Source organism: Scyliorhinus canicula, chromosome 3 (genome assembly GCF_902713615.1).
Source record: "Scyliorhinus canicula chromosome 3, sScyCan1.1, whole genome shotgun sequence".
NCBI classification, from domain to species: domain Eukaryota; kingdom Metazoa; phylum Chordata; class Chondrichthyes; order Carcharhiniformes; family Scyliorhinidae; genus Scyliorhinus; species Scyliorhinus canicula.
In genome coordinates, this window is record NC_052148.1 from 157,522,205 (window position 1) to 157,543,041 (window position 20,837).

Genomic DNA, 20,837 nt, shown 5'->3' on the forward strand with positions numbered 1-20,837 from the left:
CGTTCCATGGCACACCCCTCATCGGGGGCTGCCGTGGGTGTGGTCCTCGGTCTCCACCCCCGGTGGGTGGGGTGGCTGGCGAGGTGCCCGGCAAACAACCAAACGGCCGTGATGTCTGCGATGAGCCAACGTCAAGGGTGGGTGCCCATCAACATGGCCATCATATTGATGTCTGTTGCGTGGGCATCACCCTGTCATGGCGGGTCGTTCCCGTCCGCTCGGCGTGTATGCCCCACCTTCCCCGACACTGCCCGGACCCTGGAAGGCATCTCCCCCTCTCCGCAGCAGGCACGGCCGTCTCCATTTGGGAGCCCAAGGTCTCCCCGACACCGACCCATACCTCTCCGGATGCCTCAACAGTCAGCCAAACTGGCTGACGATTTTTTATAGCTGGTTAGAACCATGGCGTCGGGGCTTTGGCCCATCCGGGGTGCAGAATCGTTAGTGGCCTGGAGTATCGGTCATCGTGCGACTTTTGGGGATGTGGAGAATCAAAATTCGGCTCCAAACCCGCAGCCCGTTTCGGCGTAAAAGCCTATTCTGCGGCCGATCACAGACTCGGAGAATTCAGCCGCTGGCGTCCAGAGGAAATAGTTTCCAATACTCCGACCCCCCCACCCCCCGCAGCTGGATTGGGGTTCGCGTTCGCACACCAGTGGCAGGCTGTAAATAAATGCAAACAGGTCTTAATGACCCAGAACCCTATTCTCCGGCCTCCGTGATTCTCTAGTTCTATGGCCATTCTGATCATTAAGTGCATTCCAATCACTCAAGCATGTAATTCCAGTGCATTTACATCTATTTAATGTGGTTGATGTTTGTAAACATTGGGGTATCATCACTTAGAGTTGCTCACACATGAAAGGAGATGAATGAATTAAGACTGCAACTGTTTTGTGGAAGCTGTCAATCACAGCCCACTACTAGAAATTAATGAATGGTTTGCAGCTACAGGGTCTGAGGGGCTTAAATTCAGGTCACAACTATTCTCTTTCCAGGACTGGACACGTGGTGCTTCCAGGTAAGTGTTACAACTGTAATTTCTGTCACTGTACTGTCTGGACTCCTCTCTAGCTTCCATACAGGTTTCTTTTTTCTGCGGGGTCTGCAGGGGGAGTGAGGGCATGGGTCACTGTGGGGGGGATCCCTCTAATAATGAGGGCCCTGTGGTGGGTCTTTATAGTTAGGGGAACCCTGTGGGAAGGGGGGGGCTCAAGTTAGGGGGTTTCTGTGGTGGGTGTCTTTAGTTAGGGGGTCCCTGTGGGAGCCTCCTCTAGTTCAGAGATCTATGTGGTGGGTTTCTTTAGTCAGTGGGCCCTGTGGGGTGTCCCTCTATTTAGGAAGTCTCTGTTGGGGGTTCCTTTAGTTTTGGGTCTACATAGTTAGGGGATCTCTGTGGGGGGTTCCTTTAGTTAGGGGGGGTCTCTGTGGGGAGTTCCTTTAGTTAAGGGGTCCCCTAGTTAGGTGTCTCTGTGTGGGGTTCCTTTAGTTGGGGGTCTCTGGGGGGGGGATCCTTTAGTTAGGGGGTCTCTGTCCCACTAATTGGGGGTCTCTGTGGAGGGATCTCTCTCGTTAGGGGTCCCTGTGGGGAGGGTGACCTCAGTACTTGGGGGAAGGGGGCAACCCAAAATCTAATGTTTGGGGGCTGATTTGTGATGCTGGGGGGGGGGGAGGGGGAGGTCCGGGGGGAAATGGCACCTGCAGGACTTCACGTTCGGGCCGCCCGCTCAAAATGGCAGCCCGGTAGCGGGATTGCCTGGAGAATCCTTCTTATTGCTCGCCGGGCATAAATTTGTATGGCAAGGGGTACTGAATTGCTACCTGATTTGCATTCCCAGGGGAATGTAGGTAGCAATTCTCCTCTGGTGGGAGAACATAGTCACCCAAACTGGAAACCTTGCCCAGTATAGTCTCACCGAAGCCCTGGGCACTGCAGTAAAACCTCCCTACCTTTGTATTCCCTTCCTCTTACAATAAATGGCAACATTCCATTTGCCTCCCATATCACTTGCTGTACCTGCACAACCTTATGTGATTCATAGACCAGGACACCCAGATCCCTCTGTACCATTGAGGTCTATAATCTTTCTGCATTCAAATAGCACACTGCATTTCTATTCTTCCCAGGGGCTGGTTTAGCACATGGCTAAAGAGATGGCTTTTAGAGCAGACAAAGGCAGGCCAGCAGCACGGTTCAATTCCTGTACCAGCCTCCCTGAACAGGCACTGGAATGTGGCAACTAGGGGCTTTTCACAGTAACTTAATTTGAAGCCTACTTGTGACAATAAATGATTTTCATTTCATTTCATTTCCTGCTAAAGTGAACAAGTTCACATTATACTCCATCTGCTAATTCTTTGCCCACTCACTTAACTATCCTTTTGCAGACTCTGTACCTCCTCTGACAACTTATTTTCTTTCCTATCTTCGTGTATTCAGCAAATTTAGCTACCATACGTTTGGTCCCTTCATCCAAATCATTGATGCAGATTGCAAATAGCTGAGGCTCCAAAACTGATCCCCGTGGCAGGGCACTCCATTAGTTACAGCTTGGCAATCTGAAAGAGACCCATTTATTCCTACTCTTTGCTTCCTGTTAGCCAACCAGTTGTTTATCCATGCTCATATGAGCACCGTGTGCTCTACCACCAATCTTGTACAGTAAAATGTCTTACAACACCAGGTCTTTCTGAGCGTAGCTCCTTCACCTGATGTTGTAAGACTTCTTACCGTGCCCACCCCAGTCCAACGCCAGCATCTCCACATCATGGTTACCAATCTTGTAAGTAAGTAAAGTCACCATAGTCCCAGATGAGCATAGGCTATGTTCATCATAGGCTGAGTAGGAGCGCTGACTGGTGGTGATTTAATCTGAGGATCACCACACCTCAGGCAAGTGGCAAGGTTGAGAATGGTCAGGGGCCTTCATGAATAACCTCAGCTGGCATGGGAATTGAACCCGTACTGCTGGTTTCGCTTGGCATCACGAACCAGCTGTTTAGCTAACAGCTAAACCAGCCCCCTAACCATTCAATCTTGTATGTCTTTGATCTGTTACTTTATCAAAAACCTTTTGGAAATTCAAGTACACCACATCTAATGGTTCTCATTTATCCAACTTGAATATTACTTCATCAAAAAGAACTCTTTAACAAAATATATTTCCCTTTCACAAATATGGACTTCTCATAGCCGTCATTATTCCACTATGATTCCAGTACAATTTCTTGGACTGAGCGTTTATGCTTATTTGATTTAGTATGTAACTTTCATGATACACAAAAAAAGATTAGACTGTAAGGTATAAAGACCTTGTACTGCTCCATGATGTTTCTAGTTTCATCCAAGAAGTTTGTGAAGTCAAGATTCTTGAGGCCTCCATATGCAATGTGATATATCTTTATCTGTAGAGAAATAAGAGCAATCACATGTCGGGTTTGCACCATATTGGCCTGTTGTTCCATTCAATACCATCATGGCTAATCTTCTGCCTCAACTCCAATTTCCCGCCAACTCCCCAAATGCCTGGATAAGGAAAGATATACTTGTCATAGAGTGCAGCATAGCTCCATTAAATTTAATTCTGGGATAAAGGAGTTGTCTTATGAGGAAATATTAAACAGATTGTTCCTTTATCCTCTGAAGCTTAGAAAAATGAGAGGCAATCTCATTCAAACATAGAAAGTTTTTGCAGGGCTCGAGAGAGAGAGAGAGAGAGAGTCGATATAGGAAGGATGTTTCCCCTAGCTGGGGGCAGGGGAGTGTCCAGAACAGTGGTGGGCAACCTGCGGCCCAGGGGCCACATGTGGCCTATCGGGTTCTAAGTGCGGCCCACGAGACATTTTGTTGACATTCGTCAATGCACAGGGTTGCCACATTCCACAGATTTCCGGGGCATAGTTTATTTTCTACCAGTGAGACTGAAGTGATACGCATGTAACGCAGGAGCAAGTGACATGAGGTGCGTGCTGATTGCACACAACATTGACTGGGAGCTGTGCCCTCCGTTTGTGTTCAAAGTGCATGTATTATTTTGCTTTTACCATTTGAAGTTGATGACAGTTCTATTAATATATAAATGATTAAGCCAGGTGCACAGTCTCAGAATAAGGGGCAGGCAATTTAGGACAGAGAGGGTGGCGAATCTTTGGAATTCTCTGGCCCAGGGGAATGGAAGCTGAGTCGTTCAAGTAAAATTAAGAGTGAAATCATAATTTCTACATATTAAAAACATCAGAGGATATGGGGACATTGCAGGAAATGATGTTGAAACAGAAGATTAGCCATAATCTCACTGAATGGCAGAGTGGGCTCAAAAGGCCATATGGCCTATTCCTACTCCTATTTTTTATGTTCTTCTGGCGGGAGTGTGCTGACAGGATGTCACCGTGTTAATTGTAAGCATTGCCACATTCAGAATTCATGCTCATGTCATGAAAATGTTCCCTTTCGTCTTTCTATTTATCACCCTCACTCACACATTCAGCATAACAACTTGGTGGTACACAGCATTCCAGTAATTTTCTGGTGCTTTTAGTTGCCAGCCCGTCAGATGACTAAAACTCTACTCTTTCTCACATCAGTAGGAATGGTGTACCCGGATCTGCAGAAGTGGCCTTTGCTCAGTGATTGGAACAAGACCACATTTTTAATGTTAGCAAAACTGACACTTTTGCAACCCTCAGAGCCAATCCCCTCCCTGTGACAGCTGGGTCATTTTCTGCAGTCTGCAGCCAAGCTCCCTCAGGTCTCGGACTCACCAACCATGAGATGTCATAAACCCTTGGCTGAGGCCACAGCAGCTTGTCACTTCCCATGCTACAGCCACTGGGCAAGCAGCTTGCAAAAGTACAATAGCAAGTAAGACAGCACATATAGCTGGTTTGGCTCAGTGGGCTAGACAGCTGGTTTGTGATACCGAACAAGGCCAGCAGCATGGGTTCAATTCCCTTACCAGCTTACCTGAACAGGCGCCGGAATGTGGCAACTAGGGGCTTTCCACAGTAACTTCATACTTGTGACAATAAAAGGTTATTATTATTACTTAACACAGGCGCTAGGGGCTCAGAGTACATTGACAATTCATGTGCAGGCATTTCAGTACAAAAGCAAGATTATTACTTTTTTTATGTCTGTGTGCATAGTGGCATTACTGATGACCCTGTCATTTTAATTGGCAGATATATCAATGTTGGCCCTTGTGGATAGCCTGAGAGAGATATTGGGGTAGGTTATTTATGGAGAACTGACATTGGCTGCCCGATTTTAAAGCAAACCATCATTGAAGGCTGTACTTTGTCTGGCAAGATCCTATACTCTGGAATTCTCTCACTAAACCTCTCTTCCCTCCTTGAGCAAGCTTTGGTCATTAACCCTAAAATCTTCTTACGTAGTTCAGTGTCAAACTTTGTTTGATGATATTCCTGCCAAACATTTTAGGACATTTTATAGTATTAAGCATACCACATATATACATGTTGTTATGTTCTCAAAAGTACAGCTAGTACGTCATCAAACTTAAACATTGGTCTGCAATTTAGCTCCGAGACGCAAATTATGTCAGGAGGTAGAGAACTATTTTGAGGCTGGGAAACCTGGAAGTAGGTGTTTTCTGAATGTCTGGCAGTTTTTGACGACAGGAATGAAATCCTGGAGCATGAGGTCGCAACCAAGCTGGCCTGAGGGCCGGTAAATCTACTGAGAATAAGGGATTGGGGCAGGCAGGGGGCAGAGTAGTTGTGCAGGGGGGAATTCCACTTCGAGAGGGGGGAGGTGGTTTTTGGAGGCTTCCAATGCTGGCTGAGAGCGTCAGATGGTGGTCAGGGTGGCTGGGTGGGGGGAGGGGATTCAATGTCAGGTGCACTGTCTGATGATGGGTACGGGGAGTGGGAATAGACAGATGACAGTGGTTGGAGAATTTTTGGTTCGATTATTAGACCAAAAATGTGCAGATTAGGTGAATTGGCCATGTTAAATTGCCCATTAGTGTCCAAAGGTTAGGTGGGGTTACGAGGATAGGGCAGGGGAATGGGCCGAGTTAGGGTGCACTTTTGGAGGGTCAGTGAACACTCATTGTCTTCCTTCTGCACTGTAGGGATTCTACGCAACACTCCTGCTCCAGGCTGACGAGCTTTGCTGTAAAAAGACACTTGCGTAATGGATTCTTAGCTCCTTTGACCCATCGACCTTCCCAACATCTGGGAAAAGGGCTGGAAGTAGGCAAGTTCAAGATTGACCAAACCACAACCTGGCTATTTTTGGGAATAAACATCAGCCAATTAATTGTTACATACCTTGTAGGCAGGATGTCTGCCAATATAATATGGATTGAATATACCCATTTTGTCAATCTGCGATTTTTTACTATCCCATTCTTTCATTGCTGTATTTGCAGCTTCCATCAGTAAGGGGTTAACCTACAACATTGACAGATTATCAGGCACATTGTTGTGATAAATATTACTTTCTGAAAATCGTGTTTCTGTTTACATCCTCATTCATACCTACCGTGTTCAAAATTAATCCCTCTCTTGCTTTTTCCAGTTTTTTTAATGTAATCTTCAAGACGTCGTCATGCCTCTTGTTGGCAGAGGATAAAAGTAAATCCATAGATCTGAATTAGAATTAAAATGGTGGTAAGATTTATAACTTTCATAAATATGAAATCAAGAATAAAGGCCAGATAGCAGAGAATACAGGGGTACTTCTGCCAGGATCAGAGGACTACTGCAATTTCAGAGCCATGGGTCTGAGGTAAAAATAAAGAAGTAAAGTAATTTCCTAAAGCTGGACTAAAGAGCAATTTTATGCTCTTAGTGAAAAGCAGCACACAGTAGGAATGTCATTCGAATATTGGATCATGTGTGCATTATACAGCACATTAGACTGTTAATCTGTGAATATTTTTAAAATACATTTAGAGTACCTGATTCTTTTTTTTCCCAATTAAGGGATAATTTAGCGTGGCCAATCCATCTACCCTACACATCTTTGGGTTATGGAATTGAGACCCACGCAGACACAGGGAGAACATGCATACTCCACACAGACAGTGACCCAGAGTCGGGATCAAACCAGGGTCCTCAGCGCCGTGAGGCAGCAGTGCTAATCTGCGAATTTAAATGGAAAATCTTCCATTAAATGAACTGGAGGATCCATTTTCTGCCCCTGCATTCCAATATTTTTGGCAGAAACAAAAGGAAAAATAAAATTGGTCTCACATGTATTTACCTCAACTTGTCAATATTCCTCCAGCTAAATGAAAATATGGAAGACAGGATTTCTTGTGTACTTACTCTTTGTTCTGCAATATATTTTGCCATTTTTTCACTTCATCCTTTCCACAATACTGCATATGTTTGTCCGCTGTATCTTGCAGTCGACAAAGCAGATCTTTAATCTAAATTATATGAAATTCAAACGCCGTGTGTAGTTGAAGTTTTAAATATTTGTTTATAAATATAAAACGGATCTTAGAACTTCCACAATAGATAATAGAAACTCAGTGATCTACATGGAGCACATCTATGGGGTAGATTTGGCAATGTTACACAAACAATGCCAATTTCTATGCAGTTAGAGCATCAATTGAAATACTGAGCGGGAGATATGTGTGTCAGCTTTATGGATCAGTCTATTGAAGATAGTGAATGGAAAACTGAACACTAGCCTTTTTCCCCAATGGCCCAGATCTTCTGGCCCTCGGATCGTCAGAAACCAGATATGCAAACCACTATGTACATGAGGACCCTGCACAAGTCATGATGCTTTTGGCCTCCCTGGGAATTGTCCAGGAAGTTTGAACTTCCAGCGGGCAATTCCCGCGGGCAGTGAATACCACTGACTCTGAATTAGAATCAAAGACTTCAGAAAGTTCCATGGGACTTAACTGGACAGTGTCACAAAACCGGCTGGTGGTATCTACCATGGCACCACAACTTGAAACACTAGTTCATGGAGGTGAAGAATTTTGGGTTTTTTTAAAATGGTGTGAAGATTCAAGTGAAACCCCAGTGAAAATTAGCAGCCCATTCATCATGTAACAACTAGTAAAGCCTATTAAAGAAAAGTTAAATATGCAGGAATAGGACTACTATAGTCTGGAGCAATTAAGTATATGAACACTAAGCACACACACAGTTTAGATAGAACGTCCCCCATTCCAAACTATGGGCTCAATTCAGCAGACATGGTATTCCTTGGCGGCTGTAGTGCTGAGAAACATCCCGCTATTCAACGGGTATTTGCCATTTTATTTGGTCTCAGTTTTTCTCTGCAAAGGCCACTCTTCGAGGTATTTCCTGCTGGTGAGCTGATCTCGCCAGCAGTAATGGCTGTTCACAGATCGGGGCGCCATTGGCAGCCCTGATAATTCCCCCTACTTTCGGGCCCCTCCCCTTCAGCATTATCAACCCCCCCCTTAACCCCCAACCTTGGTAAGGACCAGGGAATCTCTCCCTCTAATTTGCAAGGCTCTCTGGGGCCTGACCCCGGTCAGTGCCAACCTGGTGCCTGAGCACATTGGCACTGCCAACCTGGCAGTGCTTCTGGCAAGTGCCACATCAGTGGGGACCAGTGCTAAATGGCATCCTGGAGCGGTATCCCAAGTGTGGCCATTGAGTTCTTCGTGCCGGGTGAATCTGACGTCTGGGTATTTAAATGACCAATTGGATTAATTTATATATGCAGATCTGGATCTCGCCCAGATCACGTTGTGCGGAGCGAGTCGGGTGACTCGCGATCAGCCTTGTGCCCGGCGTGGAGCCGAATTTGGGGGTCTCCCGGGATTCACCTGCTGCGTTGGCTCCACACCGTGTGGCAACGGGCTCACTGAATTGCACCCTATGTCTGTGATTTCTGAACTCCTTAAGAACCCTTTACCCAAACAACATCCAAATTAAGTACACTGATAAATCAAATTGAGCTTATAGTTACCATACAATCCAGGGATGATAGTCAAATCTGGGAAGTCTTATCCTGGTCCAGAAAATATATTTAGATTACCTTTACGAAAGTTTCTACATGGCGTTGGCTCTCCGACTTAGACGATAGTCCAGGCAGGCTCCTGGCTGTTAGATTGGGGACTGGACTCACAGGCTGTTAGATATAAGCTGCCTCTGCTTCTGAGGGTGCTGGCAACTGTATATTGTTTGTCTAAACACCTGAACCTCATTACTTTTAAAATTGCATCTCATTATACCTTTTCAATGCTAGCTAATGCTGTCGCCAGGCAGATTTCTACCTGTTGCTCAGCAGATCACATCCCTTCATTCCCAGTAGCATAGTGGTTAGTACAGTTGCTTCACAGCTCCGGGGTCCTAAATTTGATTCCCGCCTTAGGTCATTGTCTGCGTGGAGTCTGCACATTCTCCCCATGTCTGCGTGAGTTTCCTCCGGGTGCTCCGGTTTCCTTCCACAGTCCGAAGATGTGCAGGTTAGGTGGATTGGCCATGCTAAATTAGGCAGCTGGACTTTCTGGAGGTGAAGAGGGGGAGGGGACAGGGATTGGAGGTGCCATTGGGACTCCGGGAGATAATGGAGTGCATTGGTTCGATGTGACCGGGGAATGACCCGGGGCCTAATGGAATTTTCTAAGCAATTTGCAGCGGCGCTGGCACCATTTCTATTGGGGATGTATAACGATTCATTGTCACTGGCGCGGGCGTCCATCTCGCTGATCCCAAAAAAGGATAAGGATCCGGTGGAATGTGGGTCCTGTAGTCCCATTTACATGTTGAAGGTGCTACCAAAGGTCCTGGTGAGGTGTTTGGAGGGGTGAGTTTCGGAGGTGGTCTCCGAGGATCACACTGGCTTTGTCATGAGGTGACAGTTGTCGAGTAACATCAGACGGACTTTGAATGTGATCATAGCATCATCTAGGGGGAAGGTTCCAGAAGTAATTATTTCTATGGACGCAGAGAAGGTGTTCGATCGGGTGGAATGGAGGTTCCTTTTTTGAAACCCTGGCGCGGTTTAGGTTGGGGCGATCTTTATCTCCTGGGTGAGATTATTATATAACGCCTACACAGCGAATGTTAGGACAAATGCGGTGAGTTTGGGATACTTCCGGCTGCACAGGGGCACGAGACAGGGATGCCCGTTGTTCCTGTTGCTGTTTCCACTTGCTATTGAATCCCTGGCCATCGTACTTGGGTCATGGGGCAGCACGGTAGCATAGTGGTTAGCACAATTGCTTCACAGCTCCAGGGTCCCAGGTTCGATTCCCGGCTTGGGTCATTGTCCGTGCGGAGTCTGCACGTTCTCCCCATGTGGGCGTGGGTTTTCTCCAGGTGCTCCGGTTTCCTCCCACAGTCCAAAGATGTGCAGGTTAGGTGGATTGGCCATAATAAATTGCCCTTAGTGTCCAAAAAAGGTTAGGTGCAAATTCGCCATCTGAGGGTCAGAGGACGGCTTCCACAGAACGTGGGAGCTATTTACCCAATTATTCCGGGACCTGTTTGTGGCCAATGTGGTGGTATGATTAGCATAGCTGCCTGCCATTGGTGCAGAACACCGGCTTACCATTGGCCCTGGTCGGTCATGTGCCTCTCGGCCGGTTGGTTGAGACCAGTCATGTGACGGCTCCCCGATTGGTCGAGAGGCTGAGTTAACCCCGCCTACAGGGCGGGGTATAAATACCCAGTACTCCCGGCGGTCATCCTTCTACTGTAATCGACCGCAGGGCTAACATCCAGTAGATTAAAGCCATACTTTTGTTCAGCAACTCGTCTTGCGTTCCATTGATGGTACATCAATTTAATCTACTAGAAATTTGAAGATGGAGCCCCAGATCAAGCCCGAATGCCTCCGCATCAGCCCGCAAACTCCGAACGCATCGGAAATCTTCAAGCATTGGCTGGCGTGTTTCGATAGCTATCTGGCGACCGCAAGCAGCCCCCCACCATGGCACAGAAACTTCATATTCTCCATTCCAGCGTGGGCATGGCGGCCTACGCGATGATAGAGGAAGAAAAGGAATATGACATGGCCATGGATACGCTAAAAGGACAATCTCATAAGCCGGTAAACTGAGTGTACGCCCGACATCTGCTGGCTACCAGACAACAGTTCCCCGGTGAGTCCTTAGATGATTTTTACCGGGCCCTCGCTGTCCTGGAGAGGAACTGCACCTGCCTCCAAGTTTCAGCCACTGAGCACATGGAACTTTTAATCAGAGATGCTTACGTGCTGGATAAAGACGACCTCAGCCTAACCGAGGCACGAACTCTCTCCACCTCCCTGGAGGTCGCTGACTTAAACGCCCGCGCCTATGTCCCCAGACGCGCTGCAGCGCCCTAGGCCTCCTGGCTCGCTTCCCCACCGCCATCCGCCGCTCCCGACCCCCCTCAGGCCTCGCCGCGGGACGCCCCGACAAGTCCGCGGGGCCTGGCTGCTTTTTCTGTGGGCTTGCCAAACACCCCCGCCATCGCTGCCCGGCCTGTTCCGCCCTTTGTAAGAGCTGCGGGAAGAAGGGCCATTTTTTGTCAGTCTGCCAGGCCAAATCGGTCGCTGCTGTGCTGCGCAGCGACCGGGAATCTCCTCTTCCGGGCCCTTCCAGCACACCGTGTCAACCCCCACCTGCCCCCGGGCCCCTGCGCGCCTCTCTGCCCCCGCTCTCAGCCGCTCCTATCGGCCCGCCGGCACCGCTAACCACGCCCCCAGCAACCACGAGGGTCCTGCGGGCGCCGCCATCTTGGGCCCTGGACGCCACGTGCGGGTACTGGGCGCCGCCATCTTGGGGCCCCGACTCTACGTGTGGGTCCTGGGCGCCGCCATCTTGGGGCCCCGACCCCACGTGCGGGTCCTGGGCGCTGCCATCTTGGGGCCCCGACTCCACGTCCGGGTCCTGGGCGCCGCCATCCTGGACTGGCACACAAGGTCTTGCCAGCACCCACTCGGCCGACAACGACGACTATGGATCGTCTCCACGGCTCGCGGCCATTCAGCTCGACCAGTCACATCCATGCACGCTCGCCAAGACGACGACGCAAATCCACCTCCACGGGCACGAGACGGACTGGGAGCACGTACACATCGTACACCCTGACACGGTAAGACGCTGCGCGCTCCCTGTCCACCCCGTAAAACACAAAATCGGGTTAGCCTCAGGTTCGCACTCCGTCAGCATCACCGGGTGCTGCATCGCGGACCTCACGGTCCAGGGGAAGGTTTTTTAAAATTATAAACTCCTTATCCTCATTGACCTTTGCGCATCGGCACTCCTAGGACTGGACTTCCAGTGCAACCTGCAGAGCTTGACCTTCCAATTCGGCGGCCCTATACCCCCCCTCACTGTCTGCAACCACGCGTCCCTCAAAGTGGACCCCCCCTCCTTATTTGCTAATCTCACCCCCGATTGCAATCCCGTCGCGACACGGAGCAGACGGTACAGCACCCAGGACCGGACCTTCATCAGGTCCGAGGTTCAGAGGTTGCTGAAGGAAGGGGTCATCGAGGCCAGCAACAGTCCCTGGCGAGCCCAAGTGCTGGTGGTCCAGACTGGGGAGAAAAACCGGATGGTCGACTACAGCCAGACCATCAACCGGTTTACGCAACTGAACGCGTATCCTCTCCCCCGTATTTCCGCCATGGTAAACGAGATTGCGAAATACAAAGTCTTCTCCATGGTGGACCTCAAGTCCGCTTATCACCAGCTCCCCATCCGCGCGGGTGACCACAAGTACACCGCGTTCGAGGCTGATGGGCGCCTCTACCACTTCCTCAGGGTTCCATTCGGTGTCACAAATGGGGTCTCGGCCTTCCAACAGGAGATAGACCGAATGGTCGACAAGTACGGATTACGAGCTACCTTCCCGTATCTCGATAATGTCACCATCTGCGGCCACGACCAGCAGGACCATGACACCAACCTCCGAAAATTCCTCCAAACCGAAAAACTCCTTAACCTAACTTACAATAAGGATAAGTGCGTGTTTAGCACCGACCGTCTAGCCATCCTCGGCTACGTAGTGCGTAATGGAGTGATAGGCCCCGACCCTGAACAAATGCGCCCCCTGATGGAACTCCTTCTCCCCAATACCCTCAAATCCCTTAAACGCTGCCTGGGTTTCTTCGCTTACTATGCCCAATGGGTTCCCAATTACGCCGACAAGGCCCGTCCCCCACATTCAGTCCACGACCTTCCCGCCGTCGACAGAGGCCTGCCAGGCCTTTAGCCGCATCAAAGCGGACATCGCAAAGGCCACGATGCGCGCCATCGACGAGTCCCTCCCTTTCCAGGTCGAGAGCGACGCATCAGAAGTAGCTCTGGCGGCCACCCTGAACCAAGCGGGCAGACCCGTGGCCTTCTTCTCCAGAACCCTCCAAGCTTCTGAACTCCGACACACCTCAGTGGAAAAGGAAGCCCAGGCCATAATCGAAGCTGTGCGACACTGGAGGCACTACTGTATTTGGCCGGCAGGAAGTTTATCCTCCTCACAGAACAACGGTCAGTAGCCTTCATGTTCGATAATGCACAGAGCGGCAAGATTAAGAACGACAAGATCTTACGGTGGCGGATCGAGTTGTCCACGTACAACTACGATATTTTGTATCGTCCTGGGACACTCAATGAGCCTCCTGATGCCCTGTCCCACGGTACCTGCGCCAGCGCGCAGATAGACCGCCTTCGCTCCCTCCACGCGGACCTCTGCCATCCAGGGGTGACCCGTTCCTATCATTTCATAAAGACCCGCAACCTACCCTACTCCATCGAGGAAGTCAGGACAGTAACCCGTGACTGCCACATCTGTGCAGAGTGCAAACCGCACTTCTACCGCCCTGAGCGCACGCATCTGATCAAAGCATCCCGCCCCTTCGAACGTCTCAGCATTGACTTCAAGGGGCCCCTTCCCTCTAGCAACCGCAACATTTACTTCCTGGCAGTGATTGATGAATACTCCCACTTCCCCTTCGCCATTCCCTGCCCCGACATGACCACATCGACCGTCATTAAGGCCCTCCTCTCCATCTTCTCCCTGTTCGGCTACCCCGCGCACATACACAGCGATCGGGGGTCCTCCTTTATGAGCGACGAGCTGTGTCAATTCCTGCTCAGCAGGGGCATTGCCTCTAGCAGGACGACCAGCTATAAACCCCCGGGGTAACGGACAGGTCGAGAGGGAGAATGGTACCATCTGGAAGACCACACTACTGGCCCTCCGGTCCAGAGATCTCCCTATTTCCCGATGGCAAGAGGTTATCCCCGATGCCCTACATTCTATCCGCTCCCTCCTCTGTACTACAACTAATCAGACACCTCATGAACGTCTTCTGGTTTTCCCCAGGAAGTCGTCCTCCGGATCCCCTCTCCCGACGTGGCTGGCCGCCCCGGACCCATCTTGCTCCGGAAGCATGTGCGGGTGCACAAGTCTGACCCGTTGGTGGAACAAGTCCAGTTACTCCATTCTAACCCGCAGTATGCGTACGTGGAGTACCCCGACGGTCGGCAGGACACGGTCTACCTCCGGGACCTGGCACCCACCGGCGTGCGGCCTTCCCCCCCCTTCACCACAGACCGCACCCCCATCCCTTTTCCCCCAGCGCCCCACCCGGGCCACCCCTCCCCCATCCATTGCGTCTCCACCACCAGCCCGGGGTATGGAGACAGTTCAAGGACCATCGCTCCCGGTGTCCAGGCCATCAGCTGAACCACCACAATCGGCTGAACCAACGTCACCAACTTTACTGCGGCGGTCTGCCAGGATGTCACGGGCAACGGAAAGGCTGATCGAGTCCATTTAACTTCAACACAACCATGGACCTTGTATGGACACTATGTACTGTTGCTAAATGTCTGGGCCAGTGGGAAGCCAAGGATACATTTTTTTTCTCTCCTTACTACTCATACCACCAGTTCTCTCCCCCCCTCCACCGCTTCTTTCTCCACAAGGGGTGAATGTGGTGGTATGATTAGCATAACTGCCTGCCATTGGTGCAGAACACCGGCTTACCATTGGCCCTGGTCGGTCATGTGCCTCTCGACCGGTTGGTTGAGACCAATCATGTGACAGCTCCCCGATTGGTCGAGAGGCTGAGTTAACCCCGCCTCCAAGGCGGAGTATAAATACCCAGTACTCCCGGCGGTCGTCCTTCTACTGTAATCGACCGCAGGGCTAACATCTAGTAGAGTAAAGCCATACTTTTGTTCAGCAACTCGTCTCGCGTTCAATTGATGGTACATCAGCCAACAAACAAGCAGAAGAATAGCCAGGTAGCCAAGAATCAGGGGAAAGTAGAATGGAGGAGGGAAGAGACAGGGAACAATAGAAGAGAATCAGGGAGGTTGGGGGGAGGCAGGGAAATGATAGCCGGAAGGAGGGCATGGGAAACGACAACAAACTTGGCATCAACAGGAACAGAGAAAACAGGCGAAAGACAGGACGAACAGCTGAAGCAGAGGTGAGCGTGAGATGACAACGGCAGCGAAATCCGTCTGGGAGAAGCAAGTGACAACACCAACAGCAGACCCGTTCGAGTATTGCCCTCTGTATTGGTTCTCCGGCCATCCAAATGTATATCTACCTCCAGAGTCTCCACCCCCACAAACAGATGCCTACTTATGTGTTGTAAATAATATTGCCAATTGTACAGAGTTGTTGCTGTTCAGCTGGTGCATAATACCTTACCAGTTAATTTATTTTAATTTTTATTTATTTTTTATTATTTTTTTCATTGGTTTGTTTGTGTGTGCCCTTCTCTTCTATATACATATATCTGTGTACATAATGGTAAATATACCTTGTTCAAAAACCCAATAATAAACATTTATAAAATAAAGGTTGTGTGGGGTTACTGGGTTATGGGGATAGGGTGGAGGCGTGAGCTTAAGTAGGGTGCTCTTTTCAAGAGCCGGTGCAGACCCGATGGGCCAAATGGCCTCCTTCTGCACTGTAAATTCTATGAAATGTTACTGCTGTTACCAAGCAGATTAAAAAAAAAATAAATATCTTTATTCTAGAAGTTTTCAATTTAACACGTACAAAACAATCCAACAGAATATATACAAATTGTTATTTTTTAAAATAATACTTTCCCTTATCCCCTCCCTTCCACCCAAGACCCAACCCGCCCAATGCCACCCCTCCCTTCCTAACCAACCCGCACAGTCACTGGCCATGACCAAGTCCTTAAAGAAGGTGATGAACAGCTTCCACCTGGAATAGAACGATCCACTGATCTCTAATGGCAAAATTGATCCAATTTCAGAAACTCTGAAACGTCCCCCAACAATGCGGAGGCCATTGGTGGAGCTGGTAAATTCCATCCAAGCAGGACTCGTCTCCAGGCAATCAGAGAGACGAAGGCCAGGACATCAGCCTTATTCTTCTCCAGAAACGCCAACAGGTCTGTCCACCCCAAATATCACCACTAATGGGCACGGCTCCAGTCTGACCCCCACAATCTCCGACATAGTCTCAAAAAAGGAGATCCAAAACTCAAATAGCTTAGGGCAGATCCAGAATGAGTGTGAATGGCTTGCTGGCCCCCTAGACATCGCACACACCTGTCCTCTATTCCGGGACATGTGTGTTCTGGTTAACTGTGCTCAGTGAACTACTTTAAACTCTACCAGTCTCAGCCTGGCACAAGGAGAGGTAGAATTCACCCAATGCAAGATCTCACTCCACACCCCTCCACCCAGCCCCAACCCCTCTTCCCACTTCCCCTTGTCTTCCTCTAATAGTGACTTCCTCTAATAGTGCTCTCCCTATCTCCAACAACCACCCATATAGAACAACGAACAAAGAAAATTACAGCACAGGAACAGGCCCTTCGGCCCTCCCAGCCTGCGCCGATCCAGATCCTTTATCTAAACCTGTCTCCTATTTTCCAAGGTCTACTTCCCTCTGTTGCCGCCCGTTCATATACCTATCTAGATGCCTCTTAAATGATGCTATCTTGCCCGCCTCTACCACCTCCGCTGGTAAAGCGTTCCAGGCACCCACCACCCTCTGCGTAAAAAACTTTCCATGCACATCTCCCTTAAACTTTCTGCCTCTCACCTTGAAATTGTGACCCCTTGTAACTGACACCCCCACTCTTGGAAAAAGCTTGTTGCTATCCACCCTGTCCATACCCCTCATAATTTTGTATACCTCAATCAGGTCCCCCCCTCAACCTCCGTCTTTCCAACGAAAACAATCCTAATCTACTCAACCTTTCTTCATAGCTAGCACCCTTCATACCAGGCAACATCCTGGTGAACCTCCTCTGCACCCTCTCCAAAGCATCCACATCCTTCTGGTAATGTGGCGACCAGAACTGCATGCAGTATTCCAAATGTGGCCGGATATGTATCGGATACCTTTGCTTACCCTATCTCATCTAGAGATAGTGTTTTGTCCATTAGTGTAGGTCCCGGTAGCCGAGGGAACAAAGACAGTTCCTTACAAAGTCGGGTCAGGACTGCAGATATCTAAATGAACTCCCCCTCGAGAGTTGAAATTTCTCCACTATCTCCTCCAATCCCACAAACCTACCCTCTACAAACAAACCCTTGAACCACTCAAAGCCCTCCCTCTTCTAAAGCTTATACATTGTATCCATCCCGAATGGCTCAAACCTATGGTTCCCAAAAATTGGCGACAGTAGTGACATCGCTCCCAATTTAAAATGCTGCGTGGATTGGCCCAAATTCTTAGGGAGCTCACTGAGCTCGTAGAAAACCTGGTCGGAGAGAACAGAAGAGGAGCTGCAACCAAAGCCCTTTGACACAAACCTGCATAGGAAGTCTCCTCCATCTGCACCCTGGCTCCTTCCTTCATCCATCCCCGCACTTTCACGATGTTTGCTGCCCAGTAATAGAACATCAGATTGAGTAGCACAGCCTCTCCGATTGCCTCTTCCTCTGCAGGAAGGCTTTTCGAAAAAAGCATATCTCACTGATCCGCCTGACCTGATCCAAAACAAATTGATTCCTCCCCCCACCCAACCAGACCTGAATAGCCCCCACTACTTGATTAGTTCCCTGACCCGACTTCATTAGCCCATGATCCTACTTGCCATCCTACCCAAAGGCCACAGTACCCACCTGCCAACTTATGCACCTGCTCACCCACCTGCCAGCCTAGCCACCTAGCACCTCACCAAGCTGCCACCCTATAGACATATCCACCTACTTCATCTGTTCTACCCATTCTACCATACTACCCATTCACTCATTCAACCAATTAACTAACATTTACCCAATCGTGAACATTCACACTGCACGTTTAGTTAAGAGAGATGTGCCGTCCTTTCCTGGGCTGCTGCCCCTGGGGTTTGAGGATAATGGACTGTCACAGGATGAGATAGGGGAGGGGAAGGTGTCCGAGGTCTACAAGGAGGTGATGCACTGGGAGGGGCCCTGGTGAGGGACATAAAGCGTAAGTGGAAGGGGGAGCTGTGAAGGGAGGTTGAGGCCGGTATGTGGGCTGAAGCCGTGCAGAGGGTGAATGCGTCCTCGTCGTGTGCGAGGTTAAGCCTCATGCAGTTTAAAGTAATACATAGGGCGCATACAATGGTAGAACGGCTGAGTAGGTTTTTTGAGGGGGTAGAGAACAGGTATGCACGGGGGTGGGATCTGCAAATCACGTTTCATGTTTTGGACATGTTCGAAGCTGAAGAGGTTCTGGCAGTGGTTCACGGACATGATGTCCGAGGTGCGGGGGAGGGGGTGAAAGTGGCTCTCAGTCCAGAGGTGGCGATATTCGGGGTGTCGGAAGACCTGAGTATTCAGGGGCCGAGAGAGGCCGATGTTTTGACCTTTGCCTCCCCGATATCCCGGAGACGGATTTTGCTTGGGTGGAGGGACACAGAGCCGCCAAAGGCAGGGGTGTGGGTGAGCAACCTGACAGAATTCCTGAGGCCGCAGAAGGTCAAGTTCGACTTGAGGGGTCAGTCGATGGGTTCACTCAGAGGTGGAAGCCGTTCATTGATTTCTTTAAACTGGTTTGAGGGGTCAGCAAAGTGGAGGGGGGAATAGGTGGGGATAAGAGGGTTAAAATGTGGAAAGCAGGATGGGGGAAGGGGGTGATATTGGGGGAGTGGGTGTTGGTTGTTTATAATGTTGCATGGTTATTCTTTGCTTTTGTCTGTTTATATGAAAGTCCCTTGAATAAAATTGTAAAAAAAAAGAAAAGACCCTGCAATATTATTGCAGCATTAGGGGCAGCACGGTAGCATGGTGGTTAGCATAAATGCTTAACAGCTCCAGGGTCCCAGGTTCGATTCCCGGCTGGGTCACTGTCTGTGTGGAGTCTGCACGTCCTCCCCGTGTGTGCGTGGGTTTCCTCCGGGTGCTCCGGTTTCCTCCCACAGTCCAAAGATGTGCGGGTTAGGTGGATTGGCCATGCTAAATTGCCCGTAGTGTCCTAAAAAGTAAGGTTAAGGGGGGGGGTTGTTGGGTTACGGGTGTGGGGTGGTTACGTGGGTTTGAGTGGGCACAACATCGAGGGCTGAAGGGCCTGTTCTGTGCTGTACTGTTCTATGTTCTATGTTGGGCTTCAACATCAAATGTTAGGCTATGATTACATGACATTATCTGAAACATTAAAACATAGAAGACAATAATTCTGCCTTATCAACTGGAGTTTAATCATACCACAAAATAGTATAATTAATGCCAGTTAGAAGCAGAGTAAAATTATCTGGTTCATAGTCTTTTCCATTATTTAAAATGCAGTTCATTTTCCATCTCCAACAATATCGGTCCATCATCAAATAGTTCACAAGCACTAGTAATATGGGGCGGGATTCCCGCTGGTGGGAGAATCACCGGGGGTCGGCATGAATCCCACACCCGCCGTCCTCCCAATTCTCCCGCCCCCCAAAACCCAGCCTGGCGTGAGTCGCGCCGCCCGCCTCGGAGTATAGCGGGGTCAGGCGTGACTCAATGGACCCCTGGGCTGTCCAGATTCTCCAGCCCGCGATGGGCCGAAGTCCCGCCCCTTCCATACCGGTCCCGCCAGCGTAAATTAGATTTGGTCCCTTACTGGCAGGTGCGGGTGGGCTCTGGGGTTCTTGGGGGGTCGCGGGAGGATCTGGCCCCAGGAGGTACCCCCACAGTGGCCTGGCTCGCGGTCGGGGGGCACCGATCTGCGGGCGGGCCTGTGCCCTGGGGGAACTCTATTCCTTCTGCACCGGAGGCCGTGTTCATCCGCCATTCCCTGGTGCAGAAGTGAATCCCCCTACCCATGCGCGGGTATGACGCCAGCATGTGCTGGCGCTCCTGTGCATGCGCCGACTCGTGCCAGCCGGCGGAGCCTCTTTGGTGCCGGTTGGCGTGGTGCCAAGCCCCTATCCCGGCGGCTGGCGGAGCGCCAACCACTCCAGGGAGGGCCCAGCCCCTGAAGGTGCGGAGGGTTCCGCACATTTGGGACGGCCCGACACCGGAGTGGTTCACGCCACTCTGTCCTGCCGGGCCCCCCCGCCCCGCCGGGTAGGGGAGAATCCTGCCCATGGTTCCTTTCAATGATTACAAATAATGCCCCCCCCCCCCCCCCCCCCCCCCCTCCCCCGTCCTGTATTCCTCGGCAGTACTCCGTTCCTGGCAGCGGAATTCACTACTCCCTAAGCTTGTCAGTGGGATTTCCCATTGAAGTCCCCCCCACGCTGCCGGGAAGCCTGCAGGCAGGGATTCGCTGCCTGCGAGAACAGTGAATCTCAATGACCAGAGAATTCCGGCCAATATCTTTGCAAAAGCTGCGCTATTTATCTGAATTGGATTAGATTGGATTGGTTTTGTTTATTGTCACGCGTACCGAGGTAAAGTGAAAAGTATTTTTCTGTGAGCTGCTCAAATAGATCATTAAATACATGAAAATAAAAAGAAAATATCTCCCTCCTGTATTCTGAT

General features: G+C 49.9%; 1 protein-coding gene across 1 annotated transcript in view; it reads right to left on the minus strand.

Annotated features, from left to right (window-relative positions):
• The window catches only part of LOC119963044, a 146,287-nt gene that overhangs the window by 26,861 nt on the left and 98,589 nt on the right, over positions 1–20,837 (minus strand). Inside the window, exons 15-18 of the mRNA XM_038791554.1 lie at positions 7,297–7,400; positions 6,509–6,614; positions 6,295–6,417; positions 3,313–3,405 (exon numbers count right to left, since the gene is read on the minus strand). Of these exons, the coding sequence (XP_038647482.1) occupies positions 3,313–3,405; positions 6,295–6,417; positions 6,509–6,614; positions 7,297–7,400 (426 nt within the window). The remainder of the gene's footprint in view (positions 1–3,312; positions 3,406–6,294; positions 6,418–6,508; positions 6,615–7,296; positions 7,401–20,837) is intronic.